Raw genomic sequence first — 25241 nt, forward strand, 5'->3', positions numbered from 1 at the left:
GCAACCGTGAGATGTAGAATTAACCCTGGCGGCACTATTGTTCAATCCGAAGCGCATCAGCAGCAACAAAATTAGCGTTGCCAACTAATCTGCTTGCAGCGTAGCTCTTATTTGTAATTAATTATTTACATGGCATGCTGCTGTACACGATCAGCAAAGAAACTATCAAAAGCAGCCAGTCTGGGGATGGAAATAAATTGAGAAGAGAGAAGCAGCTGACAAGAGAGAGGCAGGCTGTCATCAGGCCCCTGGGTGCCCAGCAGAGCGGCAGCCCTCCTCCCTGGGGAAGCCGCTTCTAAACAAGCCGGCAAACAAAGCAGGGCGCCGTTATGCAAAGTTTGTGTGGCAGAGAATAATGAGTGCGCCCTTCAAAGCTGCGTGCTGCCTACTGAAGATCTGCTGATCTTGGAGCTGAACCCCCGTCCCGGACGCCCAAATGAGATGTATAAATATGTATTGATATGCAGATGGCATTTGGGATTTGAGACTGTGAGGCTGGCATTGGCAAAACCACAGTCTGTCCCCCTGAGGATGAGCAGTGCCCACACAGTGACCTCTGCCTCATGAGTGACTCAAATTAGTTTGATTTCCTTTTTGACCCCAAATAAAATCTTTTTGGTTGAGAGGCATCTCATGAGCGGGTATTTGGGTCTGCCAATCAAGCTAAGGTAGAGAGTTTATCTTTTCAGCTGAATGAAGAATTTAAAACACCTTGGCATCTGTTTTTTTTGCCCAGTGCCTACTTTACGGTTAAGAGAATGGAATTGTTGGGTGCTGCCCAGCAGAAGGAAACACTGTAAGGGCTCCTGAATGCCAGGTGGACTGGCCTGCCCAACGCCTGAAAGCTGCAAGGGACCCTGAGTAGGAAGTGCTGAGCTCTGCCATGCATGTATCAGCAACTGAATAATTAAAAGAGCCATTACTGAGAACTTAGTGTGATGGGGAAAATGAAATAAATAAATCAATGAGCCCCACGATGGACGCCACATTTAGCCGCTGGCACATAATTGTGTCTGAGAGAGAGAGAGAGGGATAGTGCCAGCAGTGTGTGGGCTATTCTTTTTCTTTGGTTTTGAGCCCTGATGCTGTAGCTGTTGATGCGTTACAAAATAACAGAGATGGCAGCGGGCATTAGTTGGAGTGTGAGTGAGAGAGATGCTGCACACTCATGGCTGCCTACCTGTCTTGAGTGAAACTCCTCAGAAAGCTTACAGTCAAGGGCAGAAGCAGAAGTGGAATACTGCCAAATGTTGACCAGGTGGTCACCAAAGCCATTATTCAGGAAGATGCCCAAAGAGGGCACAGGGCATTGGTGCTTTTGGAGGGTCGGCACAGTTCCTGCTTCACCTAGGCTTCATTGGCCGGGTGTTTAGAGCAGAGCTGAAAATCGAAAGCTGGTGTTCTTCAGTTCAGTCTTCCCTTATGCTTAACTCTGTGCCTCTCCTACTGGTCATTATTCTCAAATATGTGGCCCCTGAGGATTTCAGCCGCATGAAATATCCATGAGCATTGATCCGTGTGAGTCTGCCAAAGCCTTGAAAGTCTTCTGTTTCTTCTCCAGTCCCCCGTCTCAACTGTGTATTTTTATTTTATTTAGGAAAGACTGAATGTGGGTGCTCCTCCTTTCTTTTGCCCCTCTCTGACCTCGGCCACCAGCAATCTGTGGCCAGTGAAATGACTCGTGCCAACTGCGGGAATTGACAGCCGCCTTGCCAAGCCATTAATGGGGAACCAGGGGAGGCCCTCTAACCACATTCTTCACTTAAGTTTCCCAAATAGACACCCAGGAGAAAAGACAAGAATAAGACAGTTAAAATAATAAATCGGAGCGCCCAGAAATAGCAGCTGTGGTTTACCAGTTCCATTTTTGATAAAAGGTGAAGTGAGTTCCTCACTGAGCCCAAGCGTTGCTAACTGATTTCACTTCTGCTTTGTATTCTGTAGGGGGTGCCTTTTAGCGTATTGGGGAGAGTCTTGGGGGGTGGTGGTTAGCGGGTGGCCTTCTCTACACCATCGTGTGCTTAGTGCCCTCTTGGACTTGTGCCTGAGCAGGAGTCCAGCTGTGTGTTTTGCTTTAATATGTTTGATTAACAGCATTCAAAGGTGACTCTATTCATTTGTCCTGTCTAAATTCAGGTATTCGTGTGCAAATGTGCATCTCAGGATAATACATACATTTGTGGACTGGGAGGCACGTGGTATTCCAGAGTGGCATATACATTTATGTAGTGGTATACCAGTGTGCTTGTGATATTCCATAATGGAGGTATACATTTGTTTAGTGATATACATACGACATTCTGTAGTGGGTTTATATATTTGTGTAGTGGCTCAGTTCTGGTATTCTAAAGTGGCAGTATACATTTGTGTTGTGGTATATACCAATATGCTTGTGGTATCCTGTGGTGAATGTATATATTTGTATAGTGGTATGCCAGCATACTTGTGATACTTTGTTGGTTAGCCCACCATACTGGACCTTCCAGATAAGGTGTATGTTTGTACAGTGGTATACTATTATGATTCCAGTATTCCAAATTAGGTGCATGCAGTTGTTTGGTGATTCATAGGTATAGCTTTGCTATGTTCGTCATCCAAATAAATCTCTATTCTGATGTACAAATGAGTATGTTTCCTGGCATTGAAGCTGATATACAGTTTGTCAGGTGGTGTGCTGGTGGCGTGCTGACCTGCATAGTGTGTTCAGGCATGTACTGCAGTTGTGTGCATTATCGTGTACAGATATGGGTTAATGTACAGTATATCCATGCTGGTATCCATCCATCTATTCTTTTTCAAACCTGCTTTGAGCTTTCCAGAATCACAGTAGGTAACTACATAAGTGCATGTAGTCGTGCTCCATAAGTGTGTGTTTACAATTGTAAAGCTTTGTGCAAATATAGTATATCCAAATGTGTATTTTGGCAAACAAGTAAGTGTATAGGGTGGTCCAGATCTAATAATGCAATTTTCATTACGCTATAACTTATTAAGTTTATTACATAGAAAATCACCTGAAAAATCCCGGACCATCGAGAAGTGTGCGAACTGACGACGTGAAGAATCATCTTTGCGCCAAACTGGAAACGTCCCAGCATAAATCAAAGTCATCCAGACCTTCTGGATCTGCATAATTAGATCTGGACCACCCTGTATATTATTGTGTGGTGGTGTGCTGGCGCCATGCAGCTGTGTAGGTCAATAGCTTTGTACTGCTGTGTACCAAAACACTATTCTCCAGTTGTACATTCTGAAGTGCAATGTAGTGTTTTAAGTGTGCTACTGTGAACGCCATTGTGTGTAACTGGGTATACACAGCCGTCTGGAGTTTTTTTGTTTTTTCTGTCCCCCCGGCCATTGAACCTTACTCTTATTCGATGTTAATGTTGATTTATTTTATTTTATAAATTGTGTCTTTCATTTTTCTATTCTTTAATATGTAAAGCACTTTGAGCTACTGTTTGTATGAAAATGTGCTATATAAATAAATGTTGTTGTTGTTGTTGTAGATATACATGTGCGTGTATCATACTGAGCATTCGCGTGTGTGATCTGGTCTGCTTGTGAAGGTAAAGTGAAGTAATGCTCATAACATGACATTCTCAGACCTTCATAATCAGGTTTCGGCTCATGGAGAGCTAGAGCTTATCCTAGCAGAACTGGCCCAAGTTCATCATTGGGAAAGGGTAATTTACCCAGCATGCATGCCTCTGAATGTAAGAGTAAAATATGCAAATTCCATATGGACAACATCTAGCAGGGCTTTTGATCCAAGGACACTGGATGAAGAAAGTGGTGCCACTGCCCACCGCACCTTGAATTAGTGCTCATGCAGTTGTATGTTTAGCTGTGTACATGGGTGGTGTATGAGAGTGCACAGCAGTGGGGACCCAATGATGTATTCTGAGGTAGCCTTGTATAGTAATGTGCAGCTGGCTTTGTGTGTTTGTTTTTCATTGTGCAAGTGGATATGTGCAGTGGGCTGCTACGGCACGCATGAGGTATTTTGATGTGCTAAGTGTGTTGGGTACAGTGCAGCCGGCCAAAGAAGGGGGGCCTCTGTGTTTTTTTTTTCCGGAGGAAGGTAAGGCAGGCACTTCCTGCTGCTGTGTGAAGTCTCCTCCCTGCACCTGCTTATCATGCACAGAATGGCCCTCACGGCCATGAGGCAGAAAATCAATGGCAGCCATAATGCTTAACAGATCCTAACACTGGAAAATGCAGTGGGCACAGCTGGCACTGAGGGCATCCAGAGTGGGTCACCTTGATGAAGCAGCCTCATGCTGGGTCCTGAAGGACTGTGTTCACGTGTGCATGTATGTATGTGAGGCATTCACAACAAGTGTGCAAGAGAATGTGTGTATGTGTTGGCTTGCTTGCTTGCTTGTGCCCTCTGGCAAGCACAAGTGTGTTGATCCACGTGTATTGTGGTGTGTTGTGCGCTTCAGTGTCATTCTTATTAAGACAATGTGAGAGTGCGGGTGGTGATGGAGTGTCTCTGCATTTTAGTACAATACAATACAATACAGTGTATTTTTATACAGCGCAAAATCACACAAGAAGTGCCGCAATGGGCTTTAATAGGCCCTGCCTCTTGACAGCCCCCCAAGCCTTGACTCTCTAAGAAGACTAGGAAAAAGTCAAATAAAACCTTAGTAGGGAAAAAATGTAAGAAACCTTGGGAAAGGCAGTTCAAAAAGAGACCCCTAGGTTGGGCGTGCAGTGGGTGTCAATAAAAAGTGGGGTCAATACTGTACAATACAATACAAAGAACAGAACACAAGTAACCATCAATACAATATAATAGTACAATAGAAATCTTACAAGTACAGAGCAGAATTCAACAGTGGATGATATCCCATAATACGATTTGGATTTGTTCAGAGTCCTGGAGTCCTCGGCCATCAAGCTGCCTCCCCCTATTGGCCATTCCACAGCTGAGTCAGTGCTGGGCCAACCAATCAGAGGAAAGAACCCCTCTACCTGATGATTCCTGTGATCCTCCATCAGAGATGACTTTACCTTAGACAGGCAAAACAACTTGGCAGGTGGACAGTGGCACCAAGTGCCACATTTGATGTGTAAGTGCAGTATATGTTGAAGTATCGCTGAAATTCAGGCCAACAGGGTCCAACACATGTGTGCACACACTTTAGACTTCATGTGTATCGTGTTGTATGGTGATGTTAAGTCAGATTTTCTTTCTTTAAATTTTCTCATGCATCCTTCACAGGACAAGGTGGTCAAATAAAGGCTGCAATCCAAATAAATTCAGTTCTCTTTATTTAGTGTAGCGCTTTTGCTGTGTCAAGTTCTCAAGTAAAATGTAAATATAAATGCAAATATACAATTCAAGTAAACTTTTTACAGATTACTAAATACAGAATTAGTGTACATAAAGACACCAATGTGTTCAAACACACAGAAAACAAAGTAGATGATTAACATAAATGGAAGCCAACAGTATCTGTCCATTAATTACTGGTTTGTGGCCAGTTGACAATGGGAGGGGGGAGTGGTGGGGTAACAGAAACTCCAGTTAGCTGCACACCTGTAAAAAAATAAACCTCTATGATGGCAGTTCCCCACAGTCAGATATGACAGACAAAGTCAGACACAGTCAGAGTCCTGGAGACTTCAGCCACCTAGCCTTCAACCCGCTCCCAGACACCCTACGGTAGGGTCTGTGCATGGTCATCAAATCTGAAGTCATGAATCTTTCCATTCGTTGATTCCAAGGCTCCCAGTATCTCTGATGATTTTTTCTATGGGCAGGGGAACAGCTTGGAAGTATAGCAGTAACACCAGGTGCCACATCAAGAAACTGAGAAATAAATGTGTGCCTGGACAGCCTCTGGCTCGGTATGACCCTGAATTAACTGACGCAGGCTCAGATGGGTGGATGGATACGTGAATGTTACAATGAAATTAGGTACAAATAAAATGGATAAATAACAGAAAAGAGTGTTTAAATGCACCTATAATATATGTCTCCCTGCAGCTGCACAGTTAAGTACAGGCTGGCACACTATGGGCCTTAAAAATTCAAAGGGAAGAAGGAGGGAGACATGGCCGTGTACCAGCAAATCAACTGTGAAATTATCAAGTAGCCAGCAGAGGGTCTAACAGACTGGTGTTTGTGCGCGTTGTGCATATGTGTACAGGGGAAACGTGAGGCACAGGCAGCAGGTTAATGACGTTATGAAGGGGGTGGCACAGTATATGGTACTACCATCTCATGGAATCTGCATTTAAATGCCACAGCTGGCCATTGTCTGTGCAGAGTTTGCACATTCTCCTCAAGGCTAGGTGGGTTTCCCTCAAGGCACCCTGGATTTCCTTCTTGATCCCTGAACATTAAATTCATTTTCCATTGTAAATTAGCTGAGTTTGGGTCTGTGAGTGTGCACCCTGGCACTCTGTCCAGGGCTCTCTTCCACCTTGTACCAAAAAGCTGTGGCCCACTGTGTTTCTTAATTGAGTAAAGCAGATGTGTGAATAGCTTGTTATGTCATGTAATGAAGAATAAAAATATGTGTATATGTGTGTGTGCATGTGTGATGCCATTTTTAGTACAGTGCCTATAAGCAGTGCTCACCCCTTTGAATTTTTCACATTTCATTGTTACACAACATGGACTCATGGTGGATTTACTGTAATCTGACTTTTTTGACATTGATCCACAGGAAAAAACTCTTTAATATCAAAGTTAAAACAAATCTGTGCAAAATGGTCTAAATTAATTACAAATATAAAACACAAAATAATTGATCATGTAAGTATTCACACCTCTTACCTAAAGCATCACTGGGGCAGCCAATATAATTCACACAATCACGTTAGTTGAATGGAGTTTCAGTCAGTCAGTCATTTTCCAACCTGCTTAGTCCAGATGAGAGGTGTGGGGGTCTGCTGGAGCCCATCTTAGCCAGCATAGGACACAAGGCAGGAACAAACCCTGGACAGGATGACAGTCCATCACAGGGTGAACAAACACACACTCACAAACACACACACACACTCTTCTGCCCCTACCACACACTAGGGCCAATTTAGTATCACCAGTTCACCTAACCTGCATGTCTTTGGACTGCGGGGGAGACCGGAGCACAAGGAGGAAACCCACACAGACATCAGGAGATCATGCAAACCAAGGAGTTTCAGTTGCTTGTAATTTAAATGGCCATTATCTGGAAGGTCCAGCTTATAGTAAGTCAGTATGGTGGACTAACCTACACAATAAAGACTAAAGAACACTCCAAAGAATTTGGTGACAATGTGACAGAAAAGCATAAGATGGATGTTGACAAGAAATAATCCAAGTCACTGAATATCCTTTGGAGTTCAGTTGAATCAATCATTAAGAAATAGAAAGAGTGAGGCACCGGTGTAAATCAGCCTAGAACAGCCTTGAGTGATTGAGCAAAAATAAGACTAGTGGGGGACGTCACCCAGAGATGTCTGATGGCTCTGAAGGAGTCACAAGCTACAGCAGAAGTGATTAGAGAGACGTTGCCGGTTGCTGCTTCATGGGATAGTGGCAAAAAGAAAGCCACTGTTAAAAAAACAAACATAACAACTAAATGTTTTCCAGAAGGCACATGGGAAACTCTGATGTCAGCTGAAAGAAGATTCTATATTCTCATGTGACCAAAATTGAGCTTTTTGGCCAGCAGACTAAACGCCATGCTTGTTGTAATCCAAACACTGCACATTATCAAAAGCATACCATGCTCACCAAGCTTAGTGGTGGCAGCATCAGTCAGTCATTTTCTAACCTGCTTAGTCCAGACGTCGGGCGCAGGGGCCTGCTAGAGCCTATACCAGCCAGTATACGGCACAAGGCAGGAACAAACACTGGACAGGACGCCAGTCCATCACTGGGTGAACAAATGCACACACGTCCACCACAACCACATACTAGGCTGAAACATCCGTTCTGAAGCAGTTTTGTATGTTCTGCTAATCCTGGAGGGCTTGTGAGTGTAGATGGTAAAACAAATGCAGCAAAATACAGGAAAATCCTAGACGAAAACCTGATGAAGTCTCTAAGACACCTACACCTTGAGAGATTTGTTGTCCAGCAAGACAACAGCCATAAATATAAAGCCAAAGATACACAGGAATGACATAAAAAACAGTAATGCTAATGTCATGAAATGGCCGAGTTTGAGTCCGCAGAGCAATCCAATTGAGAATTTGTGGCTGCACTTGAAAAACGCCCTTCACTCACAATTCCCATGGAGCTTGACAGAGCTCAAACATTTTTGCAAAGAAGAATGGGAAACATGACAGCGTCCAGAGACCTGTGCATACACACACACACACTCAAGGCTGTCATGGCTGTTAAAGGCGCTTCTACTAAATACTGACTTTAAGGGGATGGACACTTATGAAATCAATTTGTGTTTTATATTTGTAATTAATTTAGACCACTAGATCTGTTTTCACTTTGAAATTAAAGAGTGTTTTTCTGTTGATCATTGTCAAAAATGGCAAATTAAATCCACTGTGGTGCGATGTTGTACAACAATAAAATGTAAAAGCTTGCATACCGGACAAACACGCACACTGACATATATTTTACATTTCTGTGTGAGGGGTGTGCACACTTAACAGAGTTTGTGCAAAATGTGAGGCTAGCGTGGTGTGTTTTGCAGTTGCGTTTCAGTGTGTATTTTCTGACATGTAAATCTGAGTGTATGTGTAAGTGTGTGCACCACTTGTGTGTTTGAATTCAGAGTGTACACATATGAAGAAGGAGACGTATAAAACGTGAGCATGTGCGTGAGTGCTGATGGCAGTGCACTTGGAATTTTTGCATTGTGTACATGTGGGCCCATGAGAGGAGCCGTGCAGCTTATTACATCTGTGTGTACATGTGGCACTGCTTTTGCTTATGCATGTGAGAGTGTACTTTTTGTTTGTTTGATTTTTTTGTGTTACTTTTTTGCGTTTTTTTTTATGTACCAGAGTGTATTCGTTTGGAGGCGATGCCCATGATGGCCCACCTAAAACTGTAAAAGATGAAGAGCACTAAAGGTCTGGTGGCATTTAGGGTGGCATTATGAGAACTTGCACCACATGATGGAGTCTTCTGTCTTTTGACTGCTAACACTGCAGTGACAGCAGAAATAGACGACACTCAGGCAAGTGTGGCTGTGCACTAAATCAGTGGCACTTGTATCTGACAGGATGTGTGCTCTAGGGGACACCGTTTCTCCTACATGACAAGTCTAAAGCCGCTGCCGTAATCACTACTGCTCCTCTTCTCCTCTTTCAGGACCATTCTACCGAACAGCGCCCCCTACCATATGGGACACTGCCCACTCTGCTATCCTTCCTTTTACCAAGCTGCCATCTTTCCCGCACTTCTATTGATGTTTTATTATTTGTAACTCCTTCCCATCCTGCAATATATCTCTTGACTTGCTTCACTCTACCTCCATTACAGCAGAGAACGCTCTGTGAACTGCCATTACCCTCCTCCCTTGTACACATGGGGTACCTGCCTTATTTCAGTGCTCGTCTATTCTCCTTACATTTCCAATGCCACCCTTCACGATGCCATCCTCTCAGAGCCTGTCAATCTATTAGGTGACAAAAGCAGCTGCTTAAGGCTCCATCATCTAAAGGATACAATTTCTGAAAGTTAAGGGGCATGCTTTCCAGACACTGAGGCTGACCCCCCAGTTTTCCAACTTTGATGAAATTGAGTGGGCACCATTACCCACTGGGTGCCTTTTATTAAATTTTATATTTATTAAAGTAAAGGTGCAAACACTCTTTAAAGGTCCATGTTATATGCACAAAGAGGTGTTATTATTGAAGGGCCACATGCTCTGGACACTGAATCCCCCCCACCACCACACAGGTCATCCAGCACCCCACCTAGAGCACCAAATATGTGCCCCGACCGACACTGCATCCTCCCCCTGCTTTTACTGCCTCATGATACTTCCTTTCTACACCAGTCCAAGTATCATTAGTGGGAAGGTTGGCTTAGTGCCAGTGGTCATTGTAGTGGTCATTTCTAATAGCTTATCTGGTGCCTGCAAGGTGCCAGAGCAGGTGAACTGCAAAGGGTCTGACAAGGGCCAGACATGGCTGCCAGTCCACTTGTGAGTGACTTGTTTATCTATAATTCAATTAACTTTGGTGGCAGTCGAGTGCCTTCTTTTCTGTCAACCGTACAGTGCCCTGGAGCCGTGTGCCGCCTCAGATATTTGAACAAGTCCCTCTAATTGTTTATATTAAGTGTCGATCACTTCGCAGCACTTGGCGTAGAGACTCACAGAAACAAATTCCTCTCTTGGGCAGAAGCGACAATCTTCTGATTAACAATGGCGCCTCTGCTGCCACACAAACCATTCATTGTGTGAAATTAAAGATGTGCCCGTGGAGGCAAAGGAGTGTATTAGCTTGTCGCCGTTGGATTGTTTCTTATGTGAAATACATGTCAAATTGAACTTCTCAGCACTGCCCCCTGCTGGCACAGGTTGCAGTCTGGTCAAGCTTGTCCAGTACGTGTTATATGGGTCAGCCAAGCCACTCTGCCACCCAGTAAAATCAAGGCATCAGTTCTGAAAGCGCCTTGCTTTGGTGACTGGCAGTGCCCAACAGGAGTTCACTGCAAAGCAATTAATGTCAGATGAGAGGAAAAATGGTCACCCACTGTCTAGAAATGGACATCACTCGGGCTGAAGGGCACTGTCCCTGTCCAGTCATAAAGGTGCTAACCCCATTTATAACAGTAACCATCTCATGGGATTTACATTCGTAAATCAAGCAGTGGGATGAACATGTAACTTGATTACACAACCTCAAAGTCTCGCCCCTTGCCAGTGTTAGGGTGCCCAGGCCGCTGAGCCATTCGAGAAAACTTTCCTGTAGATGTCACTCAAGGCTGATGAGCCCCTGACTGACAGCCTTTTACACTTCAAAGTTGACAACTTAAAGAGTTTATTGGTGTAATTGCGTCCTTTCAAATCCCTTTTACCGTTACTTTGGAAATTAGGGGCAATCTGCAGCAGAGGAATGCGTAATGACTCGCATTAGCATGAGTGCCTATTTATGAGCTGGCAGCGCCCGCCGGCGTGTGCAGCCTGTCAACAGGGCCTCGGCTCACCAGCAACTGTCCAGCATGCTAGTGACTGTCCAATCAACTGTGGACTGTCAACCACTGAACATGCATTGGTCAAATGCAGGCTGAGGACAGGCGGTCGTTTGATATAATTATGAGGTGTCGATGGATGGCAGGTTCTTAGGGAGTGGTCATTCAGCATGTGTGGATTTACAACCCGTGCATGCTTAATGGAACCGCACAGTGTCAGTCGACCACGGACTTAGGAGAAGTGGTCATTTGATGTAACTATGGGGTGTCACGTGGAACCACTGGGTGTTGGTAAACTGAAAACAATATGTGGTGGTCATTCAGTGTAAATGCATGGTGGACCGTTGACCCTAATCTAGTGAACATTTGGTAGAACTGCATGTTATTGGATAACTATGGGCTCAGAAAAAGTGGTCATTTGAAGTAACTATGGGATGTCTCTGAACTGTGGGTTCTTGGCCAGTAGGCATTTAATAGAACTGCTGTGGGTTCACATCTACTGAACATTTAATGGAACTACAGGGTGTTGGTGAGCTACAGGCTCAGGAAAACTAGTCATTTGATGTAACTCAGGTGTCACCAGATTGTGGGTTCTAAGGTGTGGTCAAAAATAGTAACAACAGGGTTGACCGTGGGTCGTCATCTAGTGAACATTGAATGCAACTGCAGAGTGAACTGTGGACTATCAGCCAGCAAATGTTAAATGGAACTGTGGGGTATTAGTCAGCTATGGTTTGAGGACAGTTGGTCATTTAATGTAACTTTGGAGTGTAACTGGACTGTGGTTTCTTCTTATGCATTGAATGGAACTGCTGGATGGACTGTTGGCTCTCAGGAAATGAACATTTAATAGAAATGCATTGTGTCGATCAACTATGAGCTCTGGAGAAGTGGTCATTTGATGTAACTATGGGGCTGTGGGTCCTTAGCCAGTGGGCATTTAATAGAAGTGCTTGCTGGATGTTAATAAACTGGGGGGCTCTTACGGAGCGGTCATTTGTTGTGATGCTAATGTGCACTGTGGACTGTTAGCTAGTGAGCATTTAATTAGAGCTGCAAAGTATCAACCAATTATGGGTTCAGGTCCAGTGACCATTCAAAAATAACTACTTGTCTATCACTGAACTAAGAGCGTTTGGCCCATGGGCACTCAGAGTAGCCATTGGCATTCAGCGTAATGGGCGTTAACTACAGGCTGATGACCATTGGTCATTCAGTGCAAGTATTGGATGATATGAATTTCCCCTTAGGATTAATAAAGTATCTATCTATCTATCTATCTATCTATCTATCTATCTATCTATCTATCTATCTAGTGGACTGCGAGTTCTCAGAAGGCATTTAATACGGTGCGTCAGTGAAGTGAGGACTGTCAGTGAGTGCTCATTCATGGTGACTGCATCTGGAATGGTAAGCTTTTACTCAGTGGGCATTCATTGACACTGCAGAGTGTGACTCAACTATAAGTTCATGGCAAGTGGTAATTATTGATAAGTGCCAGATAACAGTGGTTTCTGAGTTAGGGGGCTTTCAAGGTAATTAGGAGGTGTTGGTCAACCACAGGCTCATTCAATTAATGTGGAGGTGAACTACAGTATGAGCTGTTAGCCATCCATCCATCCATTTTCCATCCATCCATCCATTTTCCAACCCGCTGAATCCAAACACAGGGTCACGGGGGTCTGCTGGAGCCAATCCCAGCCAACACAGGGCACAAGGCAGGAAGCAATCCTAGGCAGGGTGCCAACCCACCACAGAGCTGTTAGCCAGTGAACATTTAATGGAGCAACATGGTACCTTTCAACTATGAGTTCATGGAAAGTAGTCACTCAATGAAAATGTAGAGTTTTAGTGAACAGAGGGCTGTCAGCAAGTGGTCCTGCAATGTAGCTGTAAGATTTTCGTTGGCTGTGGGCTTTCTTTGAGTGGACATTTAATGTAACTACTGGGTGATTTTGAACTGAAGGCTCTCAGCCAGTGAGTACTCAATGTAGTGTTTACTGTGAGCCTTCATTGGGACCACAGGGTGCTAGTTAACTAACTACATAGGATTGTGATCAATGGTTTCCATGTGTTAGTGGGCTGTGACTCTCATCAGTAGACATTCTGAGTACTAAGGGAGCGGTCATTTGATGTAACTACAGGGTGTTTGTGAAGAGAGGGACCCCAAGTAAGTGGACATTCAGTACAACTGTAGGCTGGTCTATAGCTTCTCATGCAGTTGCTTGGGGCTTTCAGTGAGTGGTCTTTCTGTGTGACCCCAGAGTATTAGTGGACTACTTTTCTTTGGAAAATAGTCAAACACGTACTGAACTGGTATATTCAACAAGTACCTATTCTGTATCAGGGCATGGTATCAGCTGGTGGACAGTGAATGTGACTGTTGGGTATCAATTGACTCTGGCCATTTAGTGTAATTGTGGGATCTCTTGATGAAAGATTGGACATTCTGTGACATGCTGGTGAATGATTGGTCATTCTGTATTAGTGCAGAAAGAAAGTGGACTGTGGACACAGGGTTTGTATCCACACTGGTTAGCATTCTGGGTCTCATTGGGCTGTTGGTCCACACTGAGTAGCTCTTCAGTGTAAGTCAACGTGATCCTTGATTGCGGACACTTGCTGGGTGGTCATTTTTGGTGGGTGGTGCATGCAGGGTCCTTTTGAGCTGACATGTGCCAATTGGTGGGCAACTACAGTGTTGAGAGTAACATGTCAGAAAGTGACCGTCTGTCCAGCTGGTTTATCTCTATAGATTCAGCAGGTCAGCTTTTTTAGTGTTGAGATGCCCACAAGCAGACATGATGTGTGTAATTTGTGGCTGAACGGCCATCCAGGCCATTTAAAAGAGGTCACTGTGTCTAAGGGCACATTGACTGCCATTAGGTAATCTGTGGGTCAGACTGTAGTGAGATTTTGTGGCATGTGGTGGACTGCAGGCTGTCTTGTTTTAGGTTGTTCAGTTGACTATGGACTCTTTGACTAAAGACCCTCCATTTTGATTCACATCTGATATGTTTAGGTCTGGAATAGGCAAAGCAGTGGGCATCCTGGTCACATGACTGCCTGTGTCCATTTGTCAACTTTACTGCTCCTATTTCTTAAAGCTGAGACTTGGCAGTTCATTTGCGTTGCATTCCAGGGTTCTGAAATAACCACACAATGCCTTTCTTCCTATTGTTTCAGCTTTGAACGAACCCACCATCGACTACGGCTTCCAGCGGCTACAGAAGGTCATCCCCAGACATCCAGGCGACCCTGAGCGCTTGCCAAAGGTTGGTCTCATTTTCACATTGCAAGTATGAGATGTGGTGCCAGGCTGATGTTAGGGAGAGGCCTGGCAGAAGCTCTCAGTACAGATCACTCCAGACTGGCAGTGCCTATCTTTGGGGTGACTGCTGCTCTTTTCATGTCATGTCTTCTCATGACTCAGTGACCTGTACCACTAAGTATGCCATCCTAGATGAGTTCTTCTGTGTGACAATTCAGACTTTTTGATCTCACTGCTCCAGTCCCCCCCCCACAGTCCCCTCACCCAGTCCCCACCCAGTCCCCCACCCCTCCCAGTGCTTGGCTGTATAGGTTCCTGTTGCAAGATGAGGCAACAATGGATTGAAGTCTCTTCTCTCTGCTGCCCAATCTGCCTGCCACGTTGCCCTTCTGCTTCCCTGTGCCATATGTGATCTCACATGCCATCTGGGAGCACTTCCACCTAACAATGTGCGTCATCAGAACTCATTATTATGGAAACCAGCTGGCGGCCCTTGTTTGGGTGTTCATTAGGGGGCTTTAGCCTGCAAAATGACCCAGGGACCGTACCTGCAGTCTCCTGGATATTTGTTTCTGCCTAAGGGGGGCCTTTTAGCGACTACAAAATGGAAATACCCAATGAGACATAGTGCTGGTGTAGGTGATGAGAGTCATGCTGCCCTAAATCCTCATCTCCTTCCAGCTCACAACTTGTCCTTGCTTCCCAAGGCTTGGGGAGGAAGGGGTTACTGCAGTCTGGCACCCGGTGATCCATCATCGTAAAGTCAGCTGTCCAGCGTGCCGTTCTTTGAGGTCACCCGATCGAACCCTCGGCTCTGATGACTTTATTATTGCTTACGGAACTGTAATTGAGTCGCTCTGGAAAAGCAGCCGCGGTGCTTGGCCAACACAACACGCCCGTGAAGACAAACTCCAGCCAGTGACTACTCAATAAAAATTAGAAAGCAAATCTTCCATTTAATAAGTGGCTTTGTTTAGCAGCAGCTGCTCTGGCTCTCCGGCTCATTTCAGGACTATTGATTTTTTTATTGAGGTAATAACAGTTTGTTGAAAGCACTTCTCTGAGTCAATCATCAGCAGGTGAGGGCCGGGCGCCTAGTGATGCCCACGTCTGCTGCCAGTGCTCGGCTAACCTTTGAGTCGCTCCAATGATTTATGAATTATGCAGAGGATACTACTGAAAGAGCCGGCTGACTGATGGCTGTGCTCAGCCATTGGCTCCTCCTCCACTTCCCTAGCGTGCTATGCAAATGATCTTCCTAAAAGCTAAATACTAGCCAATTGGGAAGTAGAACCTGAAGAGATCCAATCGGCAGCCAGGATTCAGGGAGAATTTCACAGTGGCTTTTCCCAGCATTCACAGCAACCAATGACTGTTCAATGGAGGCACTTCTTACTGGGGTTTGGCTGCTGCACATTTACGAGGAAAATCACTCTGCTTTATAAATGGCGACTGTCTGGGCAGAAATCAAGTGTCATAAATAAGATGTACCCTGTGTGACAGGACGAGTAACAGATGGGTCATGAGAGACAAAGACTTATACGAAGCCATGACATGAGGATGAGTAACACCAGGGCCGTGAGAGTCGGTCACTTGTTGACAGGTCTTGGCTGAGGATGACTAACACGGTGGTCATGTAAAATGATGAGCAACACGCAGCCCGAGTGAGAGAAGAATATGCCGGTGCTTGTTATATTGAGTAACATGATGTGAGAGAAGGAATAAAAGGCAGGAGAAGGGTGAAGTGTAATATTATAAAGTCAGTGAGAGGAGGAGTAACATGACATTTGTGTAAGTGTGCAGGCAGCATGAAGTCTCTGTGTGAGGATGTGCCGCACAAAGGCCATGTAAAACAACTGAGTAGCAACATAAATTACACATCTCTGAGGGAGGATGAGGAACATGGTGGCCATCGAAAATGATGAGCAACATGTGGCCAAGGTGAGACAACAAAATGACGGCCTTTTGGTACAGTGAGAGGACAAGCAAACGTTAGGAGAAGGGTGAGGCTAAATTAAACAAAGCCAGTGTGAAAGGATGAGTAACATGATGTTTGTAATGATGGGCAGCCAACTTGAAGACTGTGTGAAAGGATGTGGTATACAATGGCCTTTATAACGGTGGAGTGCCAGTTGTCATGTTGGCTGTGAGATATAACAAGCTACATACAGGCAAATGGTTTCATGAGTAATATGCTGCACACACATTCTTGTTGTTCTTTATTGCACCTTATGCAATTTCTTGTATTAGGAATTTGTTAGTTTTCACATACCCTGCAGGGTAGTGCAGGGTCAGTCATTGTACAGTGCCCCTGGAGCAAGTACAGGTTAAGGGCCTTGCTCAAGGGCCCAGCAGAGTAGGGTTTCTTTTGGCAGTAACAGGGATTCGAACTGGCAAACTTCTGGATACCGGTGCAGATCATTAGCCTCAGAGCCACCACACACATAGCTGACTTAAACAGAGAACTGTAAGAGAGGATAAGTAACACTGTCTCTGACTAGAACATAAACTGTGTGCCAGGATGTGCGCCACAATGTACATGGAAAACAACTAGCAGCAGATAAACTGCGTGAGAAGAGGAGCGGCACATTGACCGTATGATACAAAGATCTTCAAAGACCACAAAGGCTTCATGAGTGACATGCTGAACTCACCAAAGTGGCATGTGTGAGAATGGGGCAAGCAAAGAGTGGCACAGCTCTCACCCTGAATAACACGTAGTTCAAATAGGAGGAGCATCATGGTGGTTGTGTGAATGACTGAGCACAAGGACGTGCTATATGATGGATTTGTAAAATGATGAGCAGCACACAGACCATGGGAGAGGATGGCTGCCTAACAGAATGAGTAGCAAAGATGTTGTATAAGTTGACCATCATCATCAAATCAGGCACTACATAGAGGCCAGTAACTTCATGTGAAAAACTGTACACTCACCAAATTAACGAACAGGACGATTGTAACTAACTGAATAAGAATATGCATAGTGGATTAAGAACACAGAAATGATCACTCAAAACGGTAAATATAGATTAATACAATTAGGGTTAGGGTTAGGTACAATGATGCAAGAGCAATACTTAACAATAATGTGTTAGCAAACCCAGGCCCAAAAAAAAAGTGCAGTAAATGGATGAAAATGGTGGACGAGAGAGCCCTCCTGAACCAGACTGCTCAGCCTTCTGTCAGTCCACCTACCAATCTGTCATGGGTTCACCTGCTGGAGCTGGTCACACGACTGCTCACTTGTCTCACTGTCCCTGCTTCACCATTTATTGTTTTCCACTCTGTTTTTAAAAGGTGAATTCCAGGTTGTAATTCGACCCTTCCTCTGTTTGACACCTTTCAGTCGTCTCTTTCCCACTCTAAACACACTACAGGAAATTGTGTAGGCCGCATCCTACCACTTATGCAAATGTTAAACACAAATAGTACAGTTAGTTGCCATTCCTCATTTTATATATTGCCTTTCACAACATGGTTGACTCATGTTTTGACCTGTCAATCCAAACTTGGTAAAAGTTAAAGTCATTTAGACAACCTAGTTGTTACCTAACCAGACTGAGTGGTCTTTTCTCGCTTGTCAAACTTCTTACATTCTTGGTTCATGCCTTTCAGTCTGGTCATGTTCTTCCTGTGGCCTGTTGGATTTTCCTTTGGGTTCTCCAAAATCCTTCACACTTCCTAACGTCATGATTTTTAGGTTAATTGGTGATTTTGACTTGCCCGGGCATGAGTGAGTGTAGGGGCCATGTGAGACGGTCCTCAGTGAATTGCAAATTAAACTAAATGGGACCAAAACGATGAAAGGAGGATAACAAACAGATGGGCTATAAGGGGATAAAATAAGCAGGAGTATAAGGTTGTACAGTTCTAATATATGGGGCCCATAAAGACGGGATCAGTCTTTTTAGTTCTCCAGTGTGCTTCCCGATCTCATAGATGTTTATGGGTATATTCTGAACTGTCCCCGTGTGGGCACCTGTGGGTGTTTGTTACAGCGTGCCCTGAAATGGACTGATTTCTGGTACTCACCTATATTTTAAACCTGCCAGAACAGGCTCCAGGTACCAAAAATGAGGACATTGATAGATAATTCTAACCCGAATATATATATATATATATATATATATATATATATATATATATATATATATATATATATATATATACAGTATGCTATAGAGCAGTGATGAAACAATATTTTGTTTTTAGTTTTTTAATTGACAATTTTTAACTGCCATCCAGCACTCTTCTGATTTCCTCCGTCGATGGCCATTCTGTTTATGCTGCTGGCGACTCAAACAGCCCAGTTGGACATGACAATGTGCTGCAGTTTTTCTCTTTTAAAAATCCTCCATCTTCATTTTAATCAGGTTCATCCCTGAATAATTGTTTTTAAACCACCTGTAGGTTCAGCTCAACCCAAACTGCATACAATGGGCGATTTTGGCATCAAGAAGGGTCTGAACTAGGCTGGTACACACCATTACAGAGTACCGGCAATTTTCCATGTTTTCCATGGTTGCATAGCAGCACCTCCCTGTCAATTATGAAATTTCAGATACATCTAGAGAAGAAACAAGAAGTGGACAAAAACAAAGTAACAACACTTGTTTCCACTTCAGGCACTGGCACATGTTATGTAGTAAAACTGTTTTCAGTAGAAAAGCTGAGAACCTATTTTAAAAAAAATTAAATTATTAGAAATTGTAAAGGGTACTTGTCAACTTTTCAGCGCCAACGCGCTTTAAGAAATGCATACCCTTGCGTTATTTATGACAGGTATTATTTCACAAATTCTAAGATAAATGAAAATGCAACAGCCTAGTTCTATAAAATGAAATGCAAAATAATAAAGCCATTTATTTGCAGGCACAACGCACTGCTGCTTCTCCTGGTTTTCACGATGACGAGCTCGCCATGCTGTTATATCACAGGCTTGGAGCTCAGCATGAGCAGAACGCTCCGCATTGATTTGAACTTCAAACGGCGCCGAACTGCTCTCGCTGGAGCGGCGGGAAGTGAGACGGCACTTTACAGCACTCCGACTCCGCGGTAGCTTACAAAATTCAAATATCTATACTCTCAAATATTTATATTCTCGATTTAGTGCATTTTCATAGTATACATACTGTATATGTTGTTTAAAGTTGTGATGGGAGCAGTGATGCCTCCCCAGTCTCATCCAGCGTCCTGGGCAGAGGTTGCTCGTTCTCCACATGTTTGTGTCGTGCTCCAGTGTTCCTCCCAAAGATTGTCACATTAGATGACCTTGTGCTTACAAATTGGTCCCGTGTGTGCATCAGTGAACCTTGTCCTGTCCTGTCTTAGTGCTGCCAGGATAGAATCCACCCCCACCAGCAACAATTTGGACTAAGAGGGTTTGACAATGCTGTGTTACTGTATATTTAAAAAAAAACATTTCTGCCTACTTTGATGGTGTTTTGTTGTTGATGCTCATGGTGGCACCTGCTGCCTATGTTGCTGGAAGCTTGTGTACTTCTGTACTCTAACCATAGAAACTGGTTTATACAGCAATAAAATCACACTTCTATGACTGAACTATGGGGCCCGACTGTCATGTTTTCCCTGTGCCTCATCCCTGGCTCCACCCTTTTTCCTTTTCTGTTATATCCCATTCCCTTTGTCCATTATTGTCAGTTCATTTTTATTTACTTTGTAATTGACATGATTAGTGACTTTTCTTATATATTTTTTTTTATCATTTTGCACATTTTAAAAAAATTATTTGGTTTTATTTTTAACGGTAATGTCATTTTGTGATTGAATTCTGTCCCAGGTGCTGCTATCTGATGTTTTATTTTTATTGTGTACTGAAATGATGCTGGTTGTAACCATGTCACCTCCAGTGTCTGGTCTCACAATATCATCATGAGTTGGGTATTTTAGATGGCGGAAGGCTAAGTAATATATTCAAGATTTTCAATAGTTCTAAAACACACTACCTCACATGTCCATTTCTGATCAGGTAATCAGCAGCTCTGTTGACTAATGACTTTTGATCCTCAATTTGTTTTTGATGTTAATATTGCTCTGCCTCCAGTTAATGACCTCACCCTGCCTTCCAATAATGCTTTTGCCTGCTCCCTTCTCACATTTATTTTTCTTTGGTTATTACCATCCCTTTTCCTTTTTTAAGCATGTACATTTCTCCCACCAGAGTAGAGCAGGACCTTCAATTGGTCGAGAAACCTCAGGTGCTGCTGTTAATGCCACTGCAGTCATTTGAGGGGAATGAAAGGACGCCTTGGTACCTTAGCTGTTTGCCGTGGACTTGCCCTCAACCCAATGACCTCCACAAAATATCTCACTGATTATTTGGTGTGACGGGGTATTTTTATTTAGTTTGCTCTTGAGTTGTGCTAGACGCTTAAGTGATGTTTTCTTGGGACTGGTGTTCTTATGTTTTAATGAATTAGAGCAGGGGTGTCGAACTCCAGGCCTGGTGGGCCGCAGTGGCTGCAGGTTTTCATTCTAACCCTTTTTCCTAAACAATGACTAGTTTTCTCTGCTAATTAATTTCTTTTCCCTTCATTTTAATAGCCCTGTTTTTAAGGATTCAATCCTCAGAATTGATTTTTTTTTCATTAAATGGCAGCCAAACAGAAATGAGATGTGTAATGAGCCAACAGATGACCAGCTAAATTGGGGCTTCAAACTGCAACCAATTTCACTCCAACCAGTCTCTTAATGAGAAGCCGATTCTTGCTGTTAATTAAACCCATTACTTAATTCCATGGCTCGTTGCTGCTCTCATTCTGCCACAGCAGACTTTTCCCAAACTGTTGGTTTTCTGTTTTTTCTAAGAACACCATCAAAATGTTTTGGTGACCTAAGAGATCAACCTTACTGAGACCTTCACCTCTCTTTAATTTCAGATAATGTGTGATGGGCACAGGTGAGCTGTTCATGTGGCGGCTTGTTTCGTGTCTCATTATTGTTTGGCTGCTAATTAAGGAAAAAGAGACAACTAAGGGGTCTGAATCAAGTTAATTAAGACTAAAGCAAAAGAAGTTAATTAACAGAAAAATCTGGTCACTAATTATGAAGATGGTTAGAATGAAAACCTGCAGCCACTGCGGCCCTCCAGGACTGGAGTTCGACACCCGTGAAGTAGAGTATCTGCTTTTTACTGGCTTTGTACATTTTTCTGCTTTTTGGGATTTCATTTTGGCTTTCTAATTGAGAGTTTACCCTTAGACATAATAACTTTCTGTTTAGGCCTTTCCTGATGTTTCTTACTTTAAGGTTCAGTTGCTTAACTGTTTGTTTTCTTAGGAAATTATTGTTTCATTTGTTCTCTTTTGTTTAATTTTCTTGGCTTACTTTTCCCATTCCAGTTATTGTAATTACAGTTATTTTTGGCTTTGTTAATTTATTTTTTTTTAATACATATAATTAGTGTTTTGTTTGCTGGGTAGGATTTTTATGTTTTTGGCCTTCCCTGTAGCACAAGCATATAACACTGACATGGGATTCAGTCATACCATGCAGTCATGTCCATATTGACAAATTACAAGACAGAAGGATAGCTAGTACTTTACTGTCCAAATTGGAAATATGACTTTTTACTGAACCCCAAAAAATGTAGAAATATCATAATAAATAAAAACATCAACAACCCCCATAAAACACACACAACAATTACGAAAAACAAAAAATGTTTGTCTTGGCTAATGGTAAGATGACTGTTCATGATTATTGTCTAGTTTGTGACGTCATTGTGGCACTTTTCTTTCAGTTTTTTTCATTGCTGCGGCTGCATCGTTTAAGGGAAATTCATTATTGCTTGCCACATGAGGTACTAACATTATTAAACATAACATCATGACATTAAAGTTATTTAAGATGGTGGTGTGATATTCGTGATATCCCAGATTTTGGTAAAAACACTTTAAAAAATCAAACTTTTGCTTAGTTTATTTAGATTGATGATGGAAATTAGACAGGTTTGAAGCTACTTGCTGTACTTTTTAACTTGGATTTTTGCGTATTGTTTTTTGTTGTTTTGACGATTGTGTTTTCTGATCATCTCTCAGTATTTTGACCCCCTCCGCCTTTCATTCTGCCCTTGTCCTAAAAAGGCCATTTCCATCTTCTGGTGGTTATCTCAAACATTTTTGGTTACATGCACACAATTCCTTCATTGCACAATTCAATCTGGCCATGTGAGAGGTTACGTAACACTACAATGTTGGAGAAATATGTTGAAGGAAAGAGAATACATAGTCCTGTATGAGGGGATGACTTAAAATAGTGGCTATACAAGATCATGGCTTACATGCCAGTTGCTGAAGACAGTAATTGAACACAAAATAAGGGTAAATTTCATACAAATGTCCAAAAGATTTTTTTTCACCCAGAGAACCTCAGACATATGAAATAAATTACCAAGCAGTATGGGAAACTCTGTTGATACTATATTGAACTTTGATAGCTCAACTCAGTATTATTGGCCAGCTTGGTTGGGCCAAATGACCTGTTCTAGTCCAAATTTTCCTGATGTTCTAAAGTGTAATCCTAATTAAAACGCAATACACATAAAGAGATGAGTAACATTGTGGCCACATGTGGATAAGAATAAAACTGAAAGTGTGTAAAAGAAAAGGTTTTAACAGGGAGGTGGTGAAGAATAAACAGTCAATAAACATAAAGTTGTATCACAAGCTGACAAGGTGAGATAATAAGCAACGTGGTGACTGTGTCAATTGATAAATGAATAACATCTGACGGGTCGGGCATGGTGCTTCTGTAGAATGATGGCCAGCATGTATGCTGTGTGACAGGATGAGTAATATGTGCTACAAATATTAGGCTGAGTAAGATGCAGTTGAAGTGGAGAATAAGCATGACCACCCATGCGAGGAGCATGACCGACTCGGTGAACAAGATGAGTAGTAGTAGTAGAAAGTCCAAGAGGAGGAGTAACTCGTCACACTAGCACTGTGATAGTCATGTGAAGTGATAAGTAAGGTATGTCAAACAACACATTGGCCATAATAAATTTCCCATTTTAACAGCAACGTCTGTTCCCACCAGCCGTTCTGTTACCACCTGGCACTACCCTGTGCTTCTACCAAAGTAGCGGCAAAAGTGAAAAAGTTCTGTTCTCTCCCTAGTTGTGTTCAGGTGCATGATGAGTTACAGCATTCAGTAGTGCTCATCTGCTCAGTCTGAACAGGAAACCATGCACTGTGGTTTATACATTTGACAGGCACCACGTCCAGCAATCCAGGGACTTCATGGTGCCCATTTGTGCCAAGCGAGATTTGTTAGTCTGTAGCCTGATCCTGGCAAGGCGCCTGCAAGTGTCGATGCTGTAAAATGAAGCTGAATTTATGCACTTTGGGTTCCAGTTTGTCAATGTTCTCAGACCAGTAGGGTCGTCCTCATGGCGCCCTCATCTCACGACAAGGGGTCAAGCCTGAGGCAGACAGAGGGAGACCGAGCGGCTGCCTGCGATGTGCGAGAAATGCTATCTGCACTAATGAAATCAAAGCCTGGCAGTGGAGAGAATGCGGGGTCAGGGTGGCAGTGCAGGAAGTATGACATCATCATCTTTGTCTTCCCGTAAGATGGATGATTCTGACCTCTCTTGTATTACAACTCTAATAGAACATTAGAGGATGATAAAATTGCAAATGAACAAGCAGGGAGATAAATTTGTCATGTTTTTAGTGTCTCAACTTCCTTGTAAATGTGTCTCACTCGCTGCCTTTACATCCAGCGCTGACCTCAATGTTCTGCTTCTCAGCATCTTCCCTCCTAATGAATGTATATCACATTGCCAGGTATCATAATTTATATCATAATAGCGAGGGAGAGCATTGGTGAGGACCCACTAGGGAGTGCCAGCACAGGGCGGGGTGAGCTGCCTGGCTTCTAATGATGAAAGAGACGCATATCACACAGGAGAGGCGTTTCATGTGGCTGGAAATTTAGAAGAACTCTTTTCAGTTGTGTCCAAGTCAGTTATTAAAACAATACGGTGAAAACTTGGTAATACAAATGGTAATAGATCTGCTTATTGCCACTCATGTCCTACATGCATGTCCCACCCATCCATCCATTTTAATTTGTTTACTCCTTTCATCACATATGGGCACCACAGGTTATCCTGCAATAAATGATCTTAAGAACTGAACTAATGTTGCACTTAATGCCCGTCCACCACCCACACACAACCGCCTGTGGACCAATGGCCAGTTTAAAGTGGGTAGGCCTAACACTATACCCACATGAACATGAGAAGAACTGCACTCTTCACTAGAAAATACCCGCTGTGCCTCTATGCACTCCCCACTCCTTAACGGACACCCCAAATCACCATACCCAAGTTATTAAACTCAGTAATGTCATGAATCACCCATGCCCTTCAACGCAGTATCCTTTCTCCTTGACAAGATCAGTGATCATTTTCAAGTGTGCAAATGACCCTATAGAGTTAGGATGTGGCTGCATGTTACACAGAATAGAGGGGTGAGGACCACCAAATTTCCTCGAATGACAGAAAAAGACAGAAATAGTTTTTGACTCAAAGACAGAAATGTAATTTATGAGTGTTCAATGCTGTTTGATCCAAGTGTTTAAAAAAACTTGGAACCCATTTTGATATTGCAAAAAAAGACTTATCCACTTATTGAAACTGCTTAGTATGATTTCATGGTCTTGGCAGCAACTAGCTTGACTTGGGTGGGGTACCAATAAACTGCAAGGCATGCTTATGCATTTGTGTAACATGGGAGAAAAATCCACAGTGTGCGAAGAAAATCCCAAGCAGACATGATGAGAACGTGCAAACCACACAAACGGGGAACAGGAGCCATGAGGCTG

General features: G+C 43.2%; 1 protein-coding gene across 4 annotated transcripts in view; it reads left to right on the plus strand.

The window, feature by feature from the left end:
* The window catches only part of ebf1a (EBF transcription factor 1a), a 151417-nt gene that overhangs the window by 111295 nt on the left and 14881 nt on the right, over window positions 1-25241 (plus strand). For all 4 annotated transcript variants that reach the window (XM_039774180.1, XM_039774179.1, XM_039774182.1 and 1 more), the window contains exon 11: window positions 14300-14388. In XM_039774180.1, coding sequence (XP_039630114.1) covers window positions 14300-14388 — 89 coding nt within the window. The remainder of the gene's footprint in view (window positions 1-14299; window positions 14389-25241) is intronic.

The sequence above is a fragment of the Polypterus senegalus genome, chromosome 13 (assembly GCF_016835505.1).
Source record: "Polypterus senegalus isolate Bchr_013 chromosome 13, ASM1683550v1, whole genome shotgun sequence".
NCBI lineage: Eukaryota > Metazoa > Chordata > Cladistia > Polypteriformes > Polypteridae > Polypterus > Polypterus senegalus.